The sequence below is a fragment of the Salmo salar genome, chromosome 11 (genome assembly GCF_965601325.2).
Source record: "Salmo salar chromosome 11, fSalSal1, whole genome shotgun sequence".
In the NCBI taxonomy this organism is placed as follows: Eukaryota; Metazoa; Chordata; class Actinopteri; order Salmoniformes; family Salmonidae; genus Salmo; species Salmo salar.
The window spans coordinates 110,718,536-110,744,790 of NC_138301.1; the positions used below are offsets into that span (position 1 = coordinate 110,718,536).

Sequence of the window (26,255 nt, forward strand, 5' to 3'; positions counted from 1 at the left end):
TGCATGGAAACATGCGATTATCACATAGACTGGCCTATGCATATTGGATGAAGCCACATTGTCTCAGCTAGGTCATTCTATTCATGCGTCTATTTTTTGGGGATGTAATTTTTGTGTCCTAAATTGTTTTTTTTGTTTTGTTCTGCGGGTTCTGGGCATCTTTGAAACACTGGGTGGTGGTCCGTGTTAGCCCATACACGCATGCGCAGTGGTTTCGTTGCCGCAGAGTGTTTGTCGAGTAGAGGAAAGCCGAAGCTCCGAAGGAAACACATGCAGGCATAGGGACTCCAGATTTCAGCATCGTCCTCTATTCCCTACACGTCGACAATGCATCGATAATGATGGTAGCGCGCAGCAATGCCTTCGATCTATTCCATGCGTGATGTCTAAATAGCTGCCAAATAATACAGCCAAAGAGTGGAGGTAAAACAAGGTTAAGAAAAACAACCAGTGGTAAGTAGATTTATGTACCATTTTACAATTTTTAGATCACTAGAATAGACTACATTTTTATATATTGCACAATAAGTATTTCAAATTCTATTAAAAAAAATTGTGTGGAAAAATACTAATCCAGAATAGAGTGGGTGGAGGTGACTGCGGTTGTATTTATTATCATCTTACAATAGAAGACATTATATCATGGGGAACATAAAACATATTTTCGTGTGACAGACATGGTGCCTCCGTAGTGTCATAGGTTGACGCTCTCATCACTCCAAATGCAATCAACCCACCCTATCCTATTCATCCTGGTCAATTCTAACCAATCAATATATTGGTTTTCCTCTTCACGTTCACGTTTATTAGATTTCCAGCTGTACTTGAACACTGACTGGTTATCTGCTGCTGTAGCCCAATGGTTCTAGTGGCGAGCACCTGTTCCCTTTTCTTTACAAATCACATGCACGTGCAGAAGCAGCAACGGTTGGAGGTATGATGACGTAATCGTCAGTCCAACTGCATGAACTCACTAATGTCATTATTTTTCTTCTAATCAGTCATGTCCAATCAAAGACGACTACTAATTAAGCCATGGATATTTTTGGAAAAGCAATCTGCCTGCATGATGCAGCAGATTTAGAGCCACATGTCTGCCCATCGATCTATTACTAAGCAGTTACCAATAAATGAGGCTACTGTGTAACATTTCAATACTACAGTAATTACAGTGTTAATACACAGGTGTTAACTAAGTGTTACCTAATGCACATGTTCGTAAAGCATACCATATATCCTACGAGATGAGCATTAACAGCAGTCTTCAAATCAAATCAAACTTTTTGTCACATGCACTGAATACAACAGGTGTAGACCTTACTGTGAGACACTTACTTACAAGCCCTTAACCAACAATGCAAATCAAGAAAGATTTAAGAAAATATTTACCAAATAAACTAAAGTAACACAATAAAATAACAATAAGGAGGCTATATACAGGGGATACCGGTACCGAGTGAATGTGCGGGGGTACAGGTTAGTCGAGGTAATTTGTACATGTAGGTAGGGGTGAAGTGACTATGCAAAGATAATAAACAGTGAGTAGCAGCAGTGTAAAAATAAATGGGGGGGGGGGGTCAATGTAAAAATCCAGGTGGCCATTTGTTAAATTGTTCAGCAGTCTTGAATGTCACCCTGATATTTATGCATATTTCAAACATTTCTTAAGAAAAGTGGCACCTTTCTGCCACCAAGTGCCGGAACAGCTTGTAGGAAAGAATTAGGAGTAGGTCCTCAGAGCTGATATGGAACACATTTAGGTTAGCCTTGGTAGAGTATGACTTTGCATGGTTGATTTGTCAGCCCGAATGGTACCTTGACAATCTTGACTGATTTAGGGGTTACAAAGGGTAGGCCATAAAATGTAGTCTTAATTACTAAGGAGAAAGTTTGCAAACTGTTACTTGTAAAGCAGAGGATATCACGTTTCAGGTAAGACCCAGATGCAGACAACCTCGAAGTAACAACAGTTTATTAATATAACAGGGGCAGGCAAAAGACAGGTCAAGGGCAGGCAGGGGTCAGTAATCCAGATAGTTGGGGCAAAGGTACAGGACGGCAGGCAGGCTCAGTGTCAGGGTAGGCGAAGGTCAGTAATCCAGATAGGTGGGGCAAAGGTACAGGACGGCAGGCAGGCTCAGTGTCAGGGTAGGTGAAGGTCAGTAATCCAGATAGGTGGGGCAAAGGTACAGGACAGCAGGCAGGCTCAGTGTCAGGGTAGGTGAAGGTCAGTAATCCAGATAGGTGGGGCAAAGGTACAGGACGGCAGGCAGGCTCAGTGTCAGGGTAGGTGAAGGTCAGTAATCCAGATAGGTGGGGCAAAGGTACAGGACGGCAGGCAGGCTCAGTGTCAGGGTAGGTGAAGGTCAGTAATCCAGATAGGTGGGGCAAAGGTACAGGACGGCAGGCAGGCTCAGGGTCAGGGTAGGTGAAGGTCAGTAATCCAGATAGGTGGGGCAAAGGTACAGGACGGCAGGCAGGCTCAGGGTCAGGGTAGGCGAAGGTCAGTAATCCAGATAGGTGGGGCAAAGGTACAGGACGGCAGGCAGGCTCAGCGTCAGGGTAGGTGAAGGTCAGTAATCCAGATAGGTCGGGCAAAGGTACAGGACGGCAGGCAGGCTCAGGGTCAGGGTAGGCGAAGGTCAGTAATCCAGATAGGTGGGGCAAAGGTACAGGACGGCAGGCAGGCTCAGGGTCAGGGTAGGCGAAGGTCAGTAATCCAGATAGGTGGGGCAAAGGTACAGGACGGCAGGCAGGCTCAGTGTCAGGGTAGGCGGAGGTCAGTAATCCAGATAGGTGGGGCAAAGGTACAGGACGGCAGGCAGGCTCAGTGTCAGGGTAGCCGGAGGTCAGTAATCCAGATAGGTGGGGCAAAGGTACAGGACGGCAGGCAGGCTCAGTGTCAGGGTAGGCGGAGGTCAGTAATCCAGATAGGTGGGGCAAAGGTACAGGACGGCAGGCAGGCTCAGTGTCAGGGTAGGCGGAGGTCAGTAATCCAGATAGGTGGGGCAAAGGTACAGGACGGCAGGCAGGCTCAGTGTCAGGGTAGGCGGAGGTCAGTAATCCAGATAGGTGGGGCAAAGGTACAGGACGGCAGGGAGGCTCAGGACAGGCAGAAAAGGTCAAAACCGGGGAAAACTAGAAAACAGGTACAATCGAGAGACCGGAACAGAGGGAAAACTGCTGGTAGGCTTGACGAAACAAAACTGAACTGGCAACAGACAACACAGGTATAAATACACAGGGGATAATGGGGGAGATGGGTGACACCTGGAGGGGGGTGGAGACAATCACAAAGAAAGGTGAAACAGATCAGGGTGTGACAGTGGAAGGTTATGGAGTCAGGACTTCAGCAGTCTTAATACAGTTTTTTCAGGTGTACTTTTTTAGGAGCAGGAGGAACCTTTAATGTGGGGTGCTGTGATTGTATATTTTACTCATAACTGTGCTGATCTTTGCAAACTGCTCATTGCTTTTACCTAGTTTTAATAGATTCACTCACTGTATGGTGGCTCTGATTGAACGGCTAGGTCTGTGATGGGAGGAATGCAGTAGATCATTGATTTCTACTATCTTGTTCTGAACATACCGTAGATTATGTCAAAGGGAGCCTGGAGTCAGTGTCATGCTAACAGCACGGAGGAAGCGTTGCTATGGTTTCCACTCATTAATCAGTTTTGTTCCCGTGACTGTTAAGTCCGGGCTGTGGAGGCATGCTATACACAGGCTCCAGTAGAGGAGATAAGAATTAGAGATGAGAGAGAAGTCACCCAACTTGACGTTTTAGAATCAATGGTAGCATTTAGATAGATGCTAAGAGCCTCTCTTAGTTTGAATAGCGAGTAACTCCAACAACAAAGAGACAGTGTAAGCAATGGAGAGGATGGCGAAAAATGTGGTAGAGACTGTAGTGGTTAGAAGATGCCAGCAACAGATGCCAATAGATTCTCGAGAGGACGGCAGTGTTTGGTGTGAAGTAATCATTCATGAAGAACTATCAAAGGAGAACAAAGTTTACTCATTCATATTTGAACAATAAGCTGTAGTGTGTCAGGACATAAATAAGCATAATATTTAAGAGGTGAGGTCTCAGTGATCTCAGCACTAGGAGTCATGTATAAATGATTACCGGGATCGTTCACCAAGATAGTAAATGTATCTTTCTTCTTAAGGATATAGAAAGATAACTATCGCTGCAGAGACTGTAAGCTTTGGATTTGTTTACTCAGCTGCCACTTGGCATGCTCATTGTTGAAGTCAAAACAGTGAGTGGCAGGATTCCTGTTAGCTTGCTCTAAGTGGAAGGCCTAATTACAAAGTAGGCTTCAAATGAATCCTCTCACAAGTTGCAGCTGTGAGTATCTGATATTAGTTTTCTCCATAATAGTGAAGTATGAAATGTTTTTTGATCCTGTCGGAACCCTTCTGAAGCTGAAAGCTTTCACCACTCAAGAATGCATTCTCCAAAATAAGCTGCATTTTTGACTATTCAACTGCTCATGGTTTTGAACACAAGGTTCGCACAGTGTAGCGTAGAGCAGAGAGGCGTTGCAACCTAGGAGCTGCAGAGCAGACATGTTACGAGGCCAGCTCCCATCCTCCAGAGTATCATGGGCCTTTCTCAGTGTGAAGATGTACAGTCAACATGTACTGCTCCAGCTTCCCATCTAGAGGTTCCTGTTGAGGTTGTTTACACATGTTCATTATTTCGCTGTGCCAATTCATTGGAATTCTGACAGCTGCAAAAAGGACTCTGTAGCCTTGGAACATCTTGTCCCATTTCTTTTAAATAAGATACATTTCCTTAAAACCTGACATTTATTCATTTATTTTCTTTTATAAACAATACAAAACATACACATAGAAATGACAACATCCATACAAACATCAACAACATCACACCTGCCAAGACCCACTAGCACACCCCTCCAGCTCCCTCATCACTTTCTGCCACCTGGCCTGAAAGTTCACCATTTTGTTTCTCTCCGTAGCTCATGTAATTTCAATATTTAAATAATAAATCAATACATTTTTCCATTGTGTTAATGATGGAGGATTAATTGATTTCCATGTTTTTAGTATACATTTTTTCAAGATGAGTGATGAGAAGACACCCAATGGACTGGACGATTATCTCACTACACCCCATATGACATGTCTTGAAATATGTAGACAGACAGATTAAATGTACGTTTACATTGTAATACTTCTGACAGCCAACTTTCTAGCTCCACCCACAACTTCCGAATTTTATAGCGTTCCCAGAAAGCATGGATTATTGAGTCATTATGCATTTTACACATGACTGCTGTAGAATTTGAGAATTTTGTCTCTTGTATAATAAAGGCTATACATAAAATTATACTGGATTAAGAGTACATTTTCGTTAAATGAAATCTCGTTTGTTATGCTCCAACTTTCCCTCCATCTTGTGCCAACATCAGCTCTTTTTAAGTCATTATTCCAATAGTTCGTTTTTTTCTAAGAGATTGTCAGTTGGATAGGCTCTCAGCAAGGTTGTGTATATCTTCCCAATCATAGGATCATCATCTTTTCACTCAAATAATATTCCCTCAAGGTTGCCAAAATTCCGTGATCTGTAACTTTTAAGTTGCATGTATTTGAATGTATTTACATTGGTCAGTCCAAAATTACTTTTTAATTCTGTCATGGAAATACATTTATTTCCTGTTACCAAGTCATTTACTGTTTCTATGCATTTAGTTTTTCAAAGCCTGACATTTCAAGATGATATGCTGATGTAGGAAAAGTAATAATGTTCTTTGTCTTCCATTGATATTGAACAGAATAGCCCTATTTCTATGTAGAGTATATACTGTATATATTTAGATTACAGTAGTACTATCTCACAATCAAGCTTTGTAAGATTACTGTATGTTAGTCTTTTTTAGAGCCCGACCAATATGTTTTTTGGGGGGACAAAACTTAACGATAGCGATATATCTCCCGATATACTGTGTTACAGCGGGAAATTGAAAAGTGTACTTTTTCCACACTGAATTCTCATAAATTGCCATCCAAAAAAACAATTGTCCAATAACTATACTTTAAATGTTGGTTTTAAACATTGTGATAATAATGACATGAGAATGGCTACGTGTTCAGATAAGCATGAGATTCCCTTTATTCATCCTATTTATTGAATTTAGGTTATCGGTTGAATTATGGGACGAAACCGATACACAGTTCATTCAACAACAACAAAAAATACCTGACTTACATAAGTATTCAGACCCTTTGCTATGAGACTCCAAATTGAGCTCAGGTGCAGCCTTAATCAAACTTGATTGGAATCCATCTGTGGTAAATTCAATTGATTGGACATGATTTGGAAAGGCACACACCTGTCTATATAAGGTCCCACAGTTGACAGTGCATGTCAGAGCAAAAACCAAGCCGTGAGGTCAAAGGAATTGTCCACAGAGCTCCGAGATAGGGTTGTGTCGAGGCACAGAGCTGGGGAAGAGTACCAAAAAATGTCTGCAGCATTGAAGGTCCCCAAGAACACAGTGGCCTCCATCATTCTAAAATGGAAGAAGTCTGGAACGACCAAGACTCTTCCTAGAGCTGGCCACCCAGCCAAACTGAGCAATTGGGGGAAAAGGGCCTTGGTCAGGGAAGTGACCAAGAACCCGATGGTCACTCTGATAGTGCTCCAGAGTTCCTCTGTGGAGATGGGAGAACCTTCCAGAAGGACAACCATCTCTGCAGCACTCCACCAATTAGGCCTTTATGGTAGAGAGGCCAGACGGAAGCCACTCCTCAGTAAAAGGCACATGACAGCCAGCTTGGAGTTTGCCAAAAGGCACCTAAAGGACTCTCAGACCATGAGAAACAAGTTTCTCTGGTCTGATGAAACCAAAATTGAACTCTTTGGCCAGAATGCCAAGCGTCGCATCTAGAGGAAACATGGCACCATCCCTACTGTGAAGCATGGTGGCATCGTGCTGTGGGGATGTTTTTCAGCGGCAGGGACTGGGAGACTAGTCAGGAACATAATAATAATTTATTACATATCTATAGCGCTTTTCATAATCCCCAAGCTCTTCAAAAGCAAAAAACAAACAAGCAATACATCATCATGAGTAGCCTAGCTATAGTTAGCTAGGTCAACCAATACATCATTATGAGTAGCCTAGCTATAGTTAGCTAGGTCAACCAATACATCATTATGCATAGCCTAGCTATAGTTAGCTAGGTCAACCAGTAGACACCAAGTCTTTGAGTTTGTGCATCATCCAAAGATAGAGAGGAACAGTTCATGGCTTGTTCAGAGGAAGGTTGGTCAGGGAGATGGTTGATGAAGAGTCTGGTGACGACCATGTAGAGCGGCTATTCCCAAACAGGGGCACACGCAATGCCATCGAGGGTACCCCAAATAAAAATGTGTTTCACATTTTCAAACAGTCCATTTAGATGTTTTTTTCTCGCCTAAGTAGCCTCGTTTCATTGCCCAATTTTTTTTTTAACCATCTAGTGTTCAGCGAAATAACAACACAATGTCAAATACAGGTAGCCTAGTCAAATAATTAACATCCACTGCCAGATTTCTGGATAGCGCTGCCTTGGCAAATTGTGCTGTTAAGACACTGATGCCCTTTGCAACCACATACCTATGTGAGAGGGGATTCTCGGCCCTCACTAGCATGAAAACTAAATACAGCCACAGACTGTGTGTGGAAAATGATTTAAGACTGAGACTCTATCCAATACAACCCAACATTGCAGAGTTATATGCACCCTTTCAAGAACACCCTTCTCATTAACCTGTGGTGAGTTATTCACAATTTCTGATGAACAAATAAGGTTTTATATGTAAGATGGCTAAATGAAGAGCAAAATTATTGATTATTATTATTATATTATTATTTGCGCCCTGGTCCTATAAATCTTCTTAGAGATAGGGGGCAGTATTCGGAAGTTCGGATGACTGACATGCCGAAAGTAAACTGCCTGTTACTCAGGCCCAGAAGCTAGGATATGCATATGATTAGTATTATTGGATAGAGACCACTCTGAAGTTTCTAAAACTGTTAACATAATGTCTGTGCGTATAACAGAACTGATATGGCAGGTGAAAACCCGAGCAGAATCCATCTGGATTTTTTATTTTTTTTTGAGGTGGCCACCATTTTAAAATGCCTGTCTATGGGAAAATCAAAGAAAATCCTCCCAGATTGCAGTTCCTATGGCTTCCACTAGATGTCAACAGTCTTTAGAAAGGATTTCAAGCTTGTTTTTTGAAAAATGAGCTAGAATTTGTAGTTCTTCTAGGTGGCTCTCATTTTGACTGTAGTTTTGTGGTGCGCATAGATGAGGGCGCACACTTCGTTATTTATATCCGGTATTGAACACACTATTCTCCATCTTAAATTTGATCATTTATTTACATATTAGGGTACCTGAGGATTGATTAGAAACTTTGTTTGACTTGTTTGGATGAAGTTTATTGGTAACTTTTGGGATTCCTTTGTATGCATTTTGGAACGAGTGGAACAGGTGGATTACTGAATCAAGCGCGCCAACTAAACAGACTTTTTTGGGATTTAAAAAAGGACTTTATCGAACAAAACAACCATTTGTTATGTAGCTGGGACCCTTGGGATTGCAAATAGAGGAAGATCTTCAAAGGTAAGTGATTTATTTCTGACTTTTGTGATGCCTCTGCTGGTTTGGAAAATGTTTTTAATGCTTTTGTACGCGGGGCGCTGTCCTCAGATATGGTATGCTTTCGCCATAAAGCCTTTTTAAAATCTGACAAAGCGGCTGGATTAACAAGAAGTTAAGCTTTTAAATGATGTATGACACTTGTATTTTCATGAATGTTTAATATTACGATTTTTGTATTTTGAATTTCGCGCTCTGCAATTTCACCAGATGTTGTCGAGGTGGGTCGCTAGTGGCACGTCTAGCCCGAGCTCTTTGTCACTTCACAGGTTGCCAGGTTGTGACAAAAACTCACACTCATTCTTATGTTTAATAAATGTACCATGTAGTGTGTGTGTGTGGCAGGCTTAGAATGAATGCAAAAAACAACATTTGAGAGTGCGCTGACCCTGGTGCTAGAGGGGCTACGCAGCTGGAAGTTGGATGTTTGAAGTGGTACCAGACTATAAAAAGGTTGGGAACCACTGATGTAGAGGGCTACTCTGGGAGCCAGCCTGAGTCATGTAACTAGCCACTGGACTTTTCCTCCTTCACAATGTATGGCACCCACTTGGGTGATGCCTATATCAGTCCGGCTCTAGTCTTTTTTCATATGCACAAGTGCCAAATAAAGACGAAAATCCATCGCTATTTGATCCAAGCTCTTTTCATTGGATTATTTGGTTATTTTTGTACCGCTTATTTTGCTCTCTTTTTTTCAGACCCATGCTTGAAAGAGACAAGACATCTAAATACAGTTATTGAACTGGGAGAGATAGGAGGGAGAACATTGTGATTGAACTGAGAGACATAGGATGGAGAACATTGGGATTGAACTGGGAGAGATAGAAGGGAAAACATTGGGATTGAACTGAGAGAGATAGGAGGGAGAACATTGGGATTGAACTGAGAGAGATAGGAGGGAGAACATTGGGATTTGAACTGAGAGAGATAGGATGGAGAACATTGGGATTGAACTGAGAGAGATAGGAGGGAGAACATTGGGATTGAATTGAGAGAGATAGGAGGGAAAACATTGGGATTGAACTGAGAGAGATAGGAGGGAGAACACTGGGATTGAACTGAGAAAAACAAGGGTTCCAAAAGGGTTCTTCGGCTAACCCAATAGTATAACCCTTTTTGGTTCCAGGTAGAATCTTTTTGGTTCCATGTAGAACCCCCTGTGGAACCAAAAAAGGTTCTTAAAAGGGTTATCCTATGGGGACAGCCAAATAACCCTTTTAGGTTCTAGATAGCACCTTTTTTTAAAGAGTGTAGGAAAGAGAACATTATGAGAGAGGGAAGAAGGCGAGAGGAAGAAAGGTCTCCTCTATTGCATCTCCGCTATAGGGACATGCTGAGCAGTAGGCAGTGGGTCGTACTGTATAAAATAATGCCAGCCTGCCCTAGGGCTGTGGGGGGAGTCTGCTTAATGTAGATGGTCACTACCCATTAGCCTGATGGGTTGAGCACAGAGTTTCTACCCACAGACACACACACTGTCACGGACACCCACCCATGGTGCAATAGGCCATGATACTGTCCTCACATTTCATTGGTTCTCTAGTCTGTACCACCCGACCTTTCAATCCTCATTTCCAGGCGTCCTCTGATTGTCTTTGCCTTACTTTACAACGCTACTATTATAATCCATAATAATGTCGTTTTACCTTTTATCGATGCATTTGAACCTCACCCCTCTTGTCTTGGACAGTACTACAGTAGGTCTTTGTCCTGCATGCCTTTAATTAAGTAATTAAGAGTCCTTATGATTGCACCCTTGCATGTATTTAATCGGTTGATTACATGGTCATTATTACGTCTCTCCGTTCTCTCTCCCGTCTATTGACTCTTTCTTTATTCGGTGCTTCTAATTGACGTGTCACACAACAGGAAGTTCAATATATACTGAACAAATATATAAACGCAACATGCAACAATTTCAATGATTTTACTGAGTTACAGTTCATGGAAGGAAATCAATCAATATAAATAAATTCAATAGGCCCTAATCTATTGATTTCAATATGACTGGGCAGGGCTGCAGCCGTGGGTGGGCCTGCGAGGGCATTGGCCCACCCACTTGGGTGCCAGGTCCAGCCAATCAGAATGAGTTTTCCCCTCAAAGGGCTTTATTACAGACAGAAATACTCCACAGTTTCATCAGCTGTCCGGGTGGCTGGTCTTCAATGATCCCGCAGGTGAAGAAGCCGGATGTGGAGGTATTGGGCTGGCGTGGTTACATGTGGTCTGTGATTGTGAGGCCAGTTGAACGTACTGCCAAATTCCCTAAAATGACATAGGAGGCGGCTTATGGTAGAGAAATTAACATTAAATTCTCTTGCAACAGCTCTGGTGGACATTCCTGCAGTCAGCATACCAATTGCACGCTCCCTCAAAACTTGAGACATCTGTGGCGTTGTGACAAAACTGCACATTTTAGAGTGGCCTTTTATTGTCCCCATCACAAGGTGCACCTGTGTAATGATCATGCTGCTTAATCAGCTTGTTAATATGCCACACCTGTCAGGTGAATGGATTATCTTGGTAAAGGAGAAATACTCACTATCAAGGATGTAAACACATTTGTGCACAAAATTGGAGAGAAATATACGTTTTTTGTGCATATGGAAATTTTCTGCAATCTTTTATTTCAGCTCATGAAACATGGGACCAACACTTTACATGTTGCGTTTATATTTTGGTTCATTATAGATGGCTCCACTGAAGACTAAGTTATATTGTTTTAAAGCTGTCATGAATGTGCTTATTGGAGTGTTTTTTTAACCCTTCCTCCCTGGCTCTCTGTAGGTGAGTGTGTGACTGTGTGTAGGGCGCAGCCGCCATGCCGCTGGTTAAAAGATGCATCGAGCCCAGGCACCTGTGCCGTGGAGCCGTGCCGGACGGGGTCACCAGCGAGCTGGAGTGTGTCACTAACAGCACCCTGGCAGCCATCATCAAACAGCTGGGGGGCCTGAGTAAGTCTATTCACCTGACTGACTGACTGACTGACTGACTGGCTGAATGACTGTTGAGCTGGCTGGCTGACTGCTAACTGACTGACTTGCTGACTCAGGGGCTCACTGCCCTTCTGTGTCCCTGACCCATGTCTATGCATGGTGTGTGTGTGTGTGTGTTTTGTGAATGCAGGTCGACATGCAGAGGACATTTTTGGAGAGCTGTTCAATGAGGCCAACAGCTTCTACATGAGAATGAACAGCCTCCAGGAGAGAGTGGACCTGCTGGCGGTCAAAGTCACCCAGCTGGACTCCACTGTGGAGGAGGGTAGGTGGAGGCAACGTGGGGGGGTCACAGCTGGGGGATAAGAAGGGTATAATTATCTGCTGAGCATCATACAATACATGCTATATAGCATGATCATACCCAGGACAACATACAGCACAGCATATGGTATGAGAGCGTGAATGAGCATCAAATGAAGAGCACCATAGTAAGAGAGCGTAGTAAAACACACAGTAGCAAAAAGCTAGGGCTTCGCCAGGGCTTAGGACCCAACAGCTGAGTCCCAGACTCCCTGCTGCTCCAATCACCAATACATTGGTTGTCATTATACAGGCTGGGATACAGTGGATATTGTATGTTCATCCTGTTCGAAGACTCTGCTCACAGTAATCCTGACCCTATGTTTGCTGTTCTATTAAATGGTGTTCTTATTGAAGAGGAAGCATTGATACACCACTAATAAATGTGGCTTGTTTTCATGTTATTGAACATTCCACACTTGTAAACATTCTGGGTTGCCATGGGACTTCATTCATAGCTGCCAATGAGTCAGTGTTGTAGTGTTCATTCATTGTGTTGATCCTTGGCATTCTGGTCCCAGTTTCGCTGCAGGACATCAACATGAGGAAGGCCTTCAAGAGCTCCACCATCCAAGACCAGCAGGTGGTGTCCAGGAACTCCATCCTCAACCCTGTCATGGAGATGTACCATCGCTGTGACAAACCTCCACCCCTCAACATCCTTAGCCCCTACAGGTTAGCCCTCAGCCAATCACATTACGACTTACTGAACCTCACTTTAGTCATTGCACTTCTCCTTTTACATTAAGGTACAGAATTAAGCATTGGGGATGTGCAATTTATATGTATTATAACATAAGAGTTATAAAATGTAGGTACCAATTGCATTGCCAAGGCCAGTGTCTCAGGTCAGGATGTGTTGTCATACAGGGATGACAACAAGGATGGTCTGAAGTTCTACACAGACCCGTCCTACTTCTTTCATCTGTGGAAGGAGAAGATGATCCAAGCAACAGAAAACAAGAGGAAGGAGAAAAGGCGGCAGAAGGCAGGTGACAAGGTAAGTGAGTTTGTGTGTATGTGTACGTGCACGTGCGTGAATGTGTGTTTTATGTGTATCTGTGATGAATCACTACTCTCTCACATTTTCTATATTTTGCTGCAAGCTCTTTGCTCTTTCTCTCTTTCTGTCTCTCTCTCTCATATATATATATCTTAAATTGTCTATATATATATATATATATATTGTTATGACTGTTGGCTGTTTTTTCCCTCTCAGACCCTCTCCTTCCCTCCACCATTTGACATCAGGCCTGTCAGGATTAGCTCATTGCTCTTTTTAGACTGTCTGTGCAAAAGCCTTGGGATGTGGACATGTGTTTAGACAGACAGAGCATGGGAAGGAAAGAGAGAATGAGGCCGTATGGGGAGAGGGAGGGATGTGGACATGTGTTTAGACAGACAGAGCATGGGAAGGAAAGAGAGAATGAGGCCGTATGGGGAGAGGGAGGGATGTGGACATGTGTTTAGACAGACATAGAGCATGGGAAGGAAAGAGAGAATGAGGCCGTATGGGGAGAGGGAGGGATGTGGACATGTGTTTAGACAGACAGAGCATGGGAAGGAAAGAGAGAATGAGGCCGTATGGGGAGAGGGAGGGATGTGGACATGTGTTTAGACAGACATAGAGCATGGGAAGGAAAGAGAGAATGAGGCCGTATGGGGAGAGGGAGGGATGTGGACATGTGTTTAGACAGACAGAGCATGGGAAGGAAAGAGAGAATGAGGCCGTATGGGGAGAGGGAGGGATGTGGACATGTGTTTAGACAGACAGAGCATGGGAAGGAAAGAGAGAATGAGGCCGTATGGGGAGAGGGAGGGATGTGGACATGTGTTTAGACAGACATAGAGCATGGGAAGGAAAGAGAGAATGAGGCCGTATGGGGAGAGGGAGGGATGTGGACATGTGTTTAGACAGACAGCATGGGAAGGAAAGAGAGAATGAGGCCGTATGGGGAGAGGGAGGGAGCAAGAGAGGAAACATGGTTTGTGAATAGCCTTGTCTAATGTGTTTAGCAAAATGAACAAAACCTCTTTCTAACACTACTAAGATACTGTATACATCTTAAATTGTCTAGGGGCTGTTTGATCTGTATGGCTGAAGAGTTACAGTATATCTGGCGCGATAGAAATGGAAAGCTAATTTCCTATTGAGCCGTCATCTGCAGCGTTTACCGTGAATGCAGTCTCCACAGGAACTTTGCCTTTAAATTTCAATCAACCTGTAACGCTGAATTTCTGCGATATGAATTGAATAGAGCTCTTAATTAGAGGAAGCATGATGATTTATTTAATAACAACTAAGACGTAACTCCACCACCAGCTGTAGCAGAACTGAAATGTCTTACATTAATAAATGAGCTCGTACATGTCCTACAGAACCTTCAGGAAGTAATCTCACCCCTCCACTTTTTCACATTTTGTTGTGTTAGAGCCTGACTTTAAAATGTATTCAATTGAGATTTTGTGTCACTGGCCTACACACAATAACCCATAATGTTAAAGTAGAACATTGTAGTTACTCCACAATACTAACCTAATTGACAGAGGGAAAATAAGGATGCCTGTACAGAATAAAATATTCCAAAACATGCATCCTGTTTGCAAAAAGGCACTAAAGTAATACTGCAACAAATTTGGCAAAGAAATTCACTTTTTGTCTCTCCATATTTTCAAGCATAGTGGTGGCTGCAGCATGTTATGGGTATGCTTGTAATCATTAAGGATTGGGGATAAAAAATAAATGGAATGGCTCTAAGCACAGGCAAAATCCTAGAGGAAAACCTGGTTCAGTCTGCTTTCCACCAGACACTGGGAGAGGAATTACCATTTCAGGAGGACAATAACCTAAAACACAAGGCCAAATCTACACTGGAGTTGCTCACCAAGAAGACCGTGAATCTTCCTTATTGTCAGAGTTACAGTTTTGACTTAAATCTACTTGAAAATCTATGGCAAGACCTGAAAGTGGTTGTCTAGCAATGATCAACAACCAATTTGACAGAGCTTAAAGAATTTTGAAAATAATAATGGGCATTTTTGCACAATCCAGGTGTGGAAAACTCTTCTACTTATCCAGAAAGACCCACAGCTGTAATCACTGCCAAAGGTGCTTCTACAAAGTATTGCCTCATGGGTGTGACTAGTTATGTAAATTAGAGATTTCTGTATTTCATTTTCAATACATTTGCAAAAATGTCTAAAAACACACTTTGGAATTATGGGGTATTGTGTGTAGATGGGTGAGAAAAAAAATGAATTTAATCAATTTTGAATTCAGGCTGTATGTAGAATAAGTAGAATAAGTAAAGGGTATGAATACTTTCTGAATGCACTGTATGTATGGTTTATGCTAGTCCTATAGTGAGTTTTGATTGTTGTGTCCCATACGGAGGGTTTATACTATCTAGTATGGCTGAAGTCCTCCTGACTTCAGAGTCTGAAGAGGCTCTTTGATGTGAAATGGTAATGCGTGGACAGCCACACCCAGCCCCAGAGAGCCGCCCCCTTCTATTACGGGAGGTCTCAACCCCCCAGAAAAAAAGGTATGAGAGAACCAATCAAAATTCTCCATTTCTGGGTATGAGAGAACCAATCAAAAGTCTCAACATTTCTGTGTGAATATTGCATTCGAACGGACGGACTCCTTTCCAGACCAGTGGGTCACAGGGCTCCCTCACTGTGTACCAGCTCATGTTATGTGTGCTTTCTGATGGTGTCAAGTCTAGTTTCCTCGATATTACGAAAGGTGTACCGCAGAGGTCGATTTTGTTCTATAAATAATATTGGTCTATCTATTGGTCTACCAACTGTTGACCAAGCTATGTTAGAGTTGCAATCTGATTTTGTTACATTACAGAAAGCCCTTGTTGATTTAAAACATGAACTTAATGCGGGCAAAACAAAATATATGTTCTCTAATTCACACAGAAAGTGGACACCTCTTCAAATTACTGGATTCGGCTATTTCAGCCATATCCGTTGCTGACAGGTGTATAAAATCAAGCACACAGCCATGCAATCTCCATAGACAAACATTGGCAGTAGAATGGCCTTACTGAAGAGCTCAGTGACTTTCAAGGTGGCACCATCATAGGATGCCACCTTTCCAACAAGTCAGTTCATCACATTTCTGCCCTGATAGAGCTGCCCCAGTCAACTGTAAGTGCTGTTATGTGAAATGGAAACGTCTAAGAGCAACAACGGCTCAGCTGCAAAGTGGTAGGCCACACAAGCTAACAGAACGGGACCGCCAAGTGCTGAAGCACGTAGCGCTTAAAAATCGTCTGTCCTCGGTTGCAACACTCACTACCGAGTTTGAAACTGCCTCTGGAAGCAACGTCAAGAAGGATTACTTTATCCTATCCTAGGTATTCCTTAAAGAGGTGGGGTTTCAGGTGTCTCCGGAAGGTGGTGATTGACTCCGCTGTCCTGGCGTCGTGAGGGAGCTTGTTCCACAATTGGGGTGCCAGAGCAGCGAACAGTTTTGACTGGGCTGAGCGGGAACTGTGCTTCCTCAGAGGTAGGGAGGCGAGCAGGCCAGAGGTGGATGAACGCAGTGCCCTTGTTTGGGTGTAGGGCCTGATCAGAGCCTGAAGGTACGGAGGTGCCGTTCCCCTCACAGCTCCGTAGGCAAGCACCATGGTCTTGTAGCGGATGCGAGCTTCAACAGGAAGCCAGTGGAGAGAGCGGAGGAGCGGGGTGACGTGAGAGAACTTGGGAAGGTTGCACACCAGATGGGCTGCGGCGTTCTGGATGAGTTGTAGGGGTTTAATGGCACAGGCAGGGAGCCCAGCCAACAGCGAGTTGCAGTAATCCAGACGGGAGATGACAAGTGCCTGGATTAGGACCTGCGCCGCTTCCTGTGTGAGGCATGGTTGTACTCTGCGAATGTTGTAGAGCATGAACCTACAGGATCGGGTCACCGCCTTGATGTTAGTACAGAACAGCTAGTTAAAAACATAAGATTTAAAGTGGATATATATATAATTTTTTTACATATGTCTTGCCTCTCTCTAAACAGCAGGAAGCAGATTGTACAATCAACTTTCCTGTCAATTTTGGACTATGGTGACACCATTTATCAAAATGCAGCAGACACCACTCTAAAACCTTTGGCTGCAGTGAACCATAGCACACTTCGCTTTATCACTGATGACAGGTTTAATACTCATCACTGCATCTTGTATCAAAAGGTCGGCTGGTCCTCGCTAAAGTCTTGTAGATCACTTCATTACTCCCTTTCTGTTTACAACGCTCTGCTGAAAAAGCTTCCAACCTACCTCACTTCACTGTTATGAGACACCAAACCTGCTCACAGGGATGGTTAACTCTCTAGGTTCCACTAGTCCGTACCGATCTAGGTAGATCCGCTTTCAGTTTTAATGGCCCCCATTCTTGGAATAGCCTGCAGAACTCCCTGTTTTGTGAATGCAGGTTCCCTGGTGTCGCCATGACACTTTAAGACTAGTATTAGATGTGTTGCAGTTGTTTTGTGTGAATGAAGAGATTGTTGTGATTGTAATGTTGAAAGTTGTAACTTGTAGTTTTTTAAGTGATCATTTTGTATTGTTGTATAGCTTTTTTGCTGTGCTTGGGGCACCTTTGAAAATGAGACTCTGGTCTCAATGGGTTTCTCCTGACTAAATAAAAGTTAAATCAAATAAATGTATAGGTTTGTCTCTTCTAGGAGCAGAAACAGGTGGAGGACCCCAGTCTTATAGGCTTGTCTCTTCCAGGAGCAGAAACAGGTGGAGGACCCCAAGCTTATAGGTTTGTCTCTTCCAGGAGCAGAAACAGGTGGAGGACCCCAGTCTTATAGGTTTGTCTCTTCCAGGAGCAGAAACAGGTGGAGGACCCCAGTCTTATAGGTTTGTCTCTTCTAGGAGCAGAAACAGGTGGAGGACCCCAGTCTTATAGGTTTGTCTCTTCCAGGAGCAGAAACAGGTGGAGGACCCCAGTCTTATAGGTTTGTCTCTTCCAGGAGCAGAAACAGGTGGAGGACCCCAGTCTTATAGGTTTGTCTCTTCCAGGAGCAGAAACAGGTGGAGGACCCCAGTCTTATAGGTTTGTCTCTTCTAGGAGCAGAAACAGGTGGAGGACCCCAGTCTTATAGGTTTGTCTCTTCCAGGAGCAGAAACAGGTGGAGGACCCCAGTCTTATAGGTTTGTCTCTTCCAGGAGCAGAAACAGGTGGAGGACCCCAGTCTTATAGGTTTGTCTCTTCTAGGAGCAGAAACAGGTGGAGGACCCCAGTCTTATAGGTTTGTCTCTTCTAGGAGCAGAAACAGGTGGAGGACCCCAGTCTTATAGGTTTGTCTCTTCTAGGAGCAGAAACAGGTGGAGGACCCCAGTCTTATAGGTTTGTCTCTTCTAGGAGCAGAAACAGGTGGAGGACCCCAGTCTTATAGGTTTGTCTCTTCTAGGAGCAGAAACAGGTGGAGGACCCCAGTCTTATAGGTTTGTCTCTTCTAGGAGCAGAAACAGGTGGAGGACCCCAGTCTTATAGGTTTGTCTCTTCCAGGAGCAGAAACAGGTGGAGGACCCCAGTCTTATAGGTTTGTCTCTTCTAGGAGCAGAAACAGGTGGAGGACCCCAGTCTTATAGGTTTGTCTCTTCCAGGAGCAGAAACAGGTGGAGGACCCCAGTCTTATAGGTTTGTCTCTTCCAGGAGCAGAAACAGGTGGAGGACCCCAGTCTTATAGGTTTGTCTCTTCTAGGAGCAGAAACAGGTGGAGGACCCCAGTCTTATAGGTTTGTCTCTTCCAGGAGCAGAAACAGGTGGAGGACCCCAGTCTTATAGGTTTGTCTCTTCCAGGAGCAGAAACAGGTGGAGGACCCCAGTCTTATAGGTTTGTCTCTTCCAGGAGCAGAAACAGGTGGAGGACCCCAGTCTTATAGGTTTGTCTCTTCCAGGAGCAGAAACAGGTGGAGGACCCCAGTCTTATAGGTTTGTCTCTTCTAGGAGCAGAAACAGGTGGAGGACCCCAGTCTTATAGGTTTGTCTCTTCTAGGAGCAGAAACAGGTGGAGGACCCCAGTCTTATAGGTTTGTCTCTTCTAGGAGCAGAAACAGGTGGAGGACCCCAGCCGGGAGGTGAAGAAGGTGAGGAAGGCCCGTAACCGTCGTCAGGAGTGGAACATGATGGCATACGACAAGGAGTTCCGTCCAGAAAACCGCCTCACGCCTTCACCCTACCATGGCATGTCCTCTGAGGGATCTCTCTCTCCAGACAGGTCAGTAGGGATGCACTGAAACAATCAATCATTCAGTCATCAATCAATCAACCAAACAATCAATCAACCAACAAACCAATCAATCAAGGAACTTTTTATGAACAATTGTATGATATTGTGATATGTGCGCCACTAAATGTAAATTTACAAAATCTGCTCTCTGCTGCCATCTACCTAAAAGTCTGAAAGCTTGCATGCTCCTTAAAACCCTTTACACTGATGGAAATTGGCCTGGTTGGATAGGGCTAAATTTGAATATTTCTTACAGAATAAATATGAAAATGCATGAGCATGGTAGCAATTGAAATAGAACAGTTAGGAGATTATGGAACAATGTTTGACTAAAGTTGAGGACACAACAGTTTGCCTGACACAGGACTGAATCCAAACATTACACTGTTGATTTTATGTGCATTTTACATTTCCTTTTTTGCCGCATTTGTTGATAACGAAATCTGAAAATACTCTGGATACATTCAGTAACATGATAATACTATTCCTGGAAAATATGGGGTAGGGCAACATAAAACAAAACAAATACAAGGGTTTGAGTGAGAAGACTAACTGGTGTCTCCAAGTGGTCACACACCTCTCCACAGTGTGCACAGTTCCTAGGTCATTTCAATGCACTTTTATGACTCAAAGAAGAGTCTTCAACTATAAGGAGTTCTCCTAGCTGTGCTGTTGAGGAACTAGAGCAAACACACTTGTAGTTGTTTTGTTTACAACACAGCCCTGCATCCCCGCCATCACACAATTACTGTTGTTGTTTACGCAATCCAAAACCGTTCCATTATAAATCAATCTGGGTCAGGTGGGCATCATTTGAAAGCTTGTTCTATTGCCAACATGTCTAGATAAGTTATAACATACGACCTTACAGTGTTAGGCTTTCACAGGGAAATTCAGGGAAACCGATCATAATTTGTGTGCATACAAAGGAATCATGCATGCATTCAGGTGCGTGTTCCACAGCAAATTTCCTCCACAATAGACAAACAGGCTAATTCTGTTCAGAAGAACCCAGGGTATGATGCCATGTCATCTGGTAACTAACTGTATATCAAACAGGCTTGTTCAGAAGAACCCAGGGTATGATGCCATGTCATCTGGTAAATAACTGTATCAAACAGGCTTGTTCAGAAGAACCCAGGGTATGACGCCATGTCATCTGGTAACTAACTGTATATCAAACAGGCTTGTTCAGAAGAACCCAGGGTATGACACCATGTCATCTGGTAACTAACTGTATATCAAACAGGCTTGTTCAGAAGAACCCAGGGTATGAGAACATGTCATCTGGTAACTAACTGTATATCAAACAGGCTCATTCTGTTCAGAAGAACCCAGGGTTTTGAGGCCATGTCATCTGGTAACTAACTGTATATCAAACAGGCTTGTTCAGAAGAACCCAGGGTATGACACCATGTCATCTGGTAACTAACTGTATATCAAACAGGCTTGTTCAGAAGAACCCAGGGTATGACACCATGTCATCTGGTAACTGTACACCAAACATAGTGATCATAAACTTTGACACTGTATATGACATGAATTTCATGATATGGAAACATGAAGTGCACGTTTGGACTCACGGGTGTTTGGCTTGTTTGTATGACATCAGAGGTATTTATTATAATCCTCAACATCTCATCTTTCAGAATACACTGAGTTCTCCTAATGTACAGCATGTCTCTCACTCTGTCATAAAAATAGTTGTACTCATCCTTAAAAATGTCATACTGGAGAGAAGAGGACCAAAACGCAGCAGGTATGTGCAGGCTCATCTTGACTTTTATTCACTATCAAAATGAATGCCAAAATAACAAACCATGAGACCAACCAACCAACCAACCAACCGTCTGGCAAAGCATAGGCTCAACACAGAACAATTCCCCACAAACCCCAGTGACAAACAACTCCTACATATGTGACTCCCAATCAGGAACAACGATTCCCAGCTGTTCCTGATCAGGAGTCACAAGACACACACCAGACTGCCACGTCCTGACCCCCAAACTACTACACCAGCTCCATCTGCTGGTCAGGACGTGACAGTACCCCCCCCTCAAGGTGCAGACCCCGGAATGCACCTAAAAAAGAAAAACAAGAAAAATCCCCAATACCCCAACAAAAAATAACCCCTAAACCATAAGGGAGGGAAGGGAGGGTGGCTGCCATCAACGACGGCACTGTGCTACACCCTCCCTCCCCAACCCACCTATCCTGGAGGTGGCTCAGGTGCAGGCCGTTCCGAGTCTGGCAACTCGGGACAGTCGGGCAACTCGGGACAGTCGGGCAACTCGGGACAGTCGGGCAACTCGGGGCAACTCGGGGCAGTCGGGCAACTCGGGGCAGTCGGGCAACTCGGGGCAGTCGGGCAACTCGGGGCAGTCGGGGCAGTCTGGCAGCTGGGGGCAGCCGGGGCAGCCGGGGCAGTCTGGCAGCCGGGGGAGCCGGGGACAGTCGGGACAGTCTGGCAACTCGGGACAGTCTGGCAACTCGGGACAGTCAGGGCAGTCTGGCCACTCCGGCAGGTCAGCGCAGTCTGACCGCTCTGACGACGACTGTTGACTGGCGGGCAGCTCTGACGACGACTGTTGACTGGCGGGCAGCTCTGACGACGACTGTTGACTGGCGGGCAGCTCTGACGACGACTGTTGACTGGCGGGCAGCTCTGACGGCGACTGTTGACTGGCGGGCAGCTCTGACGGCGACTGTTGACTGGCGGGCAGCTCTGACGGCGACTGTTGACTGGCGGGCAGCTCTGACGGCGACTGTTGACTGGCGGGCAGCTCTGACGGCGACTGTTGACTGGCGGGCAGCTCTGACGGCGACTGTTGACTGGCGGGCAGCTCTGACGGCGACTGTTGACTGGCGGGCAGCTCTGACGGCGACTGTTGACTGGCGGGCAGCTCTGACGGCGACTGTTGACTGGCGGGCAGCTCTGACGGCGACTGTTGACTGGCGGGCAGCTCTGACGGCGACTGTTGACTGGCGGGCAGCTCTGACGGCGACTGTTGACTGGCGGGCAGCTCTGACGGCGACTGTTGACTGGCGGGCAGCTCTGACGGCGACTGTTGACTGGCGGGCAGCTCTGACGGCGACTGTTGACTGGCGGGCAGCTCTGACGGCGACTGTTGACTGGCGGGCAGCTCTGACGGCGACTGTTGACTGGCGGGCAGCTCTGACGGCGACTGTTGACTGGCGGGCAGCTCTGACGGCGACTGTTGACTGGCGGGCAGCTCTGACGGCGACTGTTGACTGGCGGGCAGCTCTGACGGCGACTGTTGACTGGCGGGCAGCTCTGACGGCGACTGTTGACTGGCGGGCAGCTCTGACGGCGACTGTTGACTGGCGGGCAGCTCTGACGGCGACTGTTGACTGGCGGGCAGCTCTGGCGACTGTTGACTGGCGGGCAGCTCTGGCGACTGTTGACTGGCGGGCAGCTCTTGCCCCGTCAAACAGCCCTTGTGCCCCCCCCTAAAAAATTCTTGGGGGTGCCTCTCGGTCTCCCTTACCTCGCCAGCCTTCTTCCGCTGCTTGGTCCCTTGTTGGTGGGGAATTCTGTCATAAAAATAGTTGTACTCATCCTTAAAAATGTCGTACTGGAGAGAAGAGGACCAAAACGCAGCAGGTATGTGCAGGCTCATCTTGAATTTTATTAACTATCAAAATGAATGCCAAAATAACAAACCATGAGAATGCACGAACAACCAACAAACAGTCTGGCAGAGCATAGGCTCAACACAGAACAATTCCCCACAAACCCCAGTGACAAACAACTCCTACATATGTGACTCCCAATCAGGAACAACGATTCCCAGCTGTTCCTGATCAGGAGTCACAAGACACACACCAGACTGCCACGTCCTGACCCCCAAACTACTACACCAGCTCCATCTGCTGGTCAGGACGTGACACACTCAGACAACAAACATGTGGCAAAAGTTGCCCAATTAGCAGGAGGGATGGGGGCAACTTGCTGCGTTCAGAACGGCTGTCAGTCAAAACACATACAGCGCTGTGAAGCGCATAGCATGAGCTCTGACATCATTTACTGCGTTCCATATCAGTGCCCAAATCTGCATTCTTAAAGGGATACCATATAATATTCTACATTGTACTCCAGCAATACTGTTATGTTTTAATAGTTGGCTCCTTGGTTTTAGATGACACATCCACTCTTTAAGACCTCCATTGACATGAGACTAGGTGTATGTTGAAAGTCTTTGATGATCCCTTGCTCCACATCAACCTCTATCTGTGGTTTAAATGTTCCAGGTCTGGTATGTCTGATGAGCTGTCCTACCCTGCCAGCCCTAACCACCCACCCCAAGAGGGAGCTGTCTTGGGTCCTGATGGGAAGGAGCACCTCACAGGCCCCAACCAGACCCAGTCTCTGGACCGGGCCTATCGACCCCCTGCTGCTGGCACCGCTGCAGCCCAAGCCCGCCAGCACTCCCTGGGCCGCGTGCAGCCCAACCAAGGACCCACACCCACAGACCCCTCCCTAAACGGACCCCGGCCTGCAGCTGCCAAAGAGGCTAGGTGTGTAGCTGGCTACTCCTCTTGTCTCTCCTTTCATCTCTCATCTCGTCTCTCCTCTCATCTCTCCTCTCGTCTCTCCTCTCGTCTCTCATCTCTCCTCTCGTCTCTCAGCTCTCATCTCCTCTCATCTCTCCTCTCGTCTCTCCTCTCGTCTCTCATCTCTCCTCTCGTCTCTCAGCTCTCATCTCCTCTCATCTCTCCTCTCCCCTCTCATCTCATCTCTCCTCTCATCCCTCACCTCGTCTCTCTTCTCACCTCGTCTCTCCTATTGTCTTCCCTCTCATCTCTCATCTCTCTACTCATCTCTCTACTCATCTCTCCTCTCATCTCTCCTCTCATCTCCCCCATCTCTCCTCTCGTCTCTCCTCTCGTCTCCCCTCCCCTCTCATCTCCCCTCTCATCTCGTCTCTACTCTCTTCTCTCACCTCATCTCTCCTCTCATCTCTCTCTCGTCTCTCGTCTCTCCTCTCCCATCTCTCCTCTCGTCTTGTCTCTCTTCTCTCCTCTGTCATCTCTCCTCTCATCTTCTCTCTTCTCTCCTCTCTTCTCTCCTCTCCCCTCTCATCTCTCCTCTCCCCTCTCAACTCATCTCTCCTCTCATCTCTCACCTCGTCTCTCTTCTCACCTCGTCTCTCCTATCGTCTTCCCTCTCATCTCTCATCTCTCTACTCACCTCATCTCTCATCTCTCCTCTCATCTCTCTCTCATCTCTCTCTCGTCTCTCATCTCTCCTCTCCCATCTCTCCTCTCGTCTTGTCTCTCTTCTCTCCTCTGTCATCTCTCCTCTCATCTTCTCTCTTCTCTCCTCTCATCTCTCCTCTCTTCTCTCCTCTCCCCTCTCATCTCTCCTCTCCCCTCTCAACTCATCTCTCCTCTCATCTCTCACCTCGTCTCTCTTCTCACCTCGTCTCTCCTATCGTCTTCCCTCTCATCTCTCATCTCTCTACTCACCTCATCTCTCATCTCTCCTCTCATCTCATCTCTCCTCATCTCTCTCTCGTCTCTCATCTCTCCTCTCCTCTCCCATCTCTCCTCTCTTCTCTCATCTTGTCTCTCTTTTCTCCTCTGTCATCTCTCCTCTCATCTTCTCTCTTCTCTCTTCTCTCTTCTCTCCTCTCTCATCTCTCCTCTCATCTCTCCTCTCTCATCTCTCCTCTCTTCTCTCCTCTCTCATCTCTCCTCTCATCTCTCCTCTCATCTCTCCTCTCTCCTTCTCTGACTACGTTTCTTCTATTGTATATAAGTTGAATGAAAATCTCAAAGCCCTTTCTATGTACAGTAAATGCCACAGGCATATATTTGATTATAATGTAAAGGATGTAGTGCTGGACAGGCCCTGTCTGACTTGATTGGTTTTCTGTCATTGTTCCACAGCGGTCACCAGATGCCAGAGCACTTTATCCCTCCGGCCCCACCCCCACCTCCTCCCCTCATCCCCTCAGCCCAGACGGCCTTCGACAGCAGAGCAGGGCCCCCCACCCTGGCCCCTGCAGGTCTCCCCACCCTGGCCCCTGGCACCATGGCCGCCCTGTCCCGCCCATACTGCCCCTCACCCCCTCCACCCCCACCCGCCAGCTACTTCCCCTCTCCATCGCACCCTGTCACTGGGGGACCCCCTGTTGCCCCTCCTCCACCCCCACCTGGTGGCCCCCCAACATTCGCTCCCTCCCCAGCCCATGCCATGCACCCCTCTGGGGGAACACTGCCAAGGAAGGGCAAGGTGCTAGGCATCCCGATAAGCGACGCACGCAGCGACCTGCTGTCAGCCATCCGCAGAGGTGAGACCCTCTGGTTCACTAGGTGGAAGGACCAGGATTACACAGCACGATCTGTTTACATTAATGTACATGGAAAGATAGCCAAGCTACTAGTAACATATATACAGTAGAGAAAGTATCTTTTGACACTTGTAACCAGCAGATGACTTGTGTTGTGTCCTCAGGCATCCAGCTGAGGAAGGTGCAGGAGCAGCGTGAGCAGGAAGCCAAGAAGGAGCCTGTAGGGAACGACGTGGCCACCATCCTGTCCCGACGCATCGCAGTGGAGTACAGCGAATCAGATGAGGACTCGGAGCCTGAGGAGAACGAGTGGTCAGACTGAGGCGGAGAGGAGAGGGCTAGGACTTACTGTACTCACCTACATACTGCTGCTATTCCAATACCAGGACACACACACACACACACACACACAGCATACTACATCTCGATTGACCTCTTGTTAGGGAAAGTAGATGAGACACTTACACAGTATGACAGTATCCATTAACTAGTCAGATACTGTATGGGGAAAGGAGGGGAGAGGAGAGGAGAGGAGAGGAGAGGAGAGGAGAGGAGAGGAGAGGAGAGGAGAGGAGAGGAGAGGAGAGGAGAGGAGAGGAGAGGAGAGGAGAGGAGAGGAGAGGAGAGGAGGAAGCCACAGTGGGTCTGGGGAGATCTGTTGGAACCAAGCACAGCAAGCTCATACGTACATACAGTGCATTC

The 26,255-nt window shown here is 45.8% G+C and overlaps 1 protein-coding gene across 1 annotated transcript; it reads left to right on the top strand.

The window, feature by feature from the left end:
• Positions 1–26,105, top strand: LOC106563679 (actin-binding protein WASF3-like). The gene is made up of 9 exons (XM_082958265.1): positions 1–453; positions 11,479–11,645; positions 11,818–11,952; positions 12,512–12,665; positions 12,861–12,990; positions 19,052–19,224; positions 23,509–23,775; positions 25,150–25,553; positions 25,718–26,105. The coding sequence occupies exons 2-9, from the start codon at positions 11,513–11,515 to the stop codon at positions 25,873–25,875; spliced, it is 1,554 nt and encodes a 517-aa protein (XP_082814391.1). The 5' UTR covers positions 1–453; positions 11,479–11,512; the 3' UTR covers positions 25,876–26,105.
• The last annotated feature ends 150 nt before the right edge of the window (positions 26,106–26,255 follow it).

Coding starts and splice junctions, on each gene's coding strand:
- LOC106563679 (XM_082958265.1), top strand. CDS start 11,513: ATGCCGCTGGTTAAAAGATGCATCGAGCCCAGGCACCTGTGCCGTGGA. Junction 12,666..12,860: donor AACATCCTTAGCCCCTACAG/GTTAGCCCTCAG, acceptor GTTGTCATACAG/GGATGACAACAAGGATGGTC. Junction 19,225..23,508: donor GGATCTCTCTCTCCAGACAG/GTCAGTAGGGAT, acceptor TAAATGTTCCAG/GTCTGGTATGTCTGATGAGC.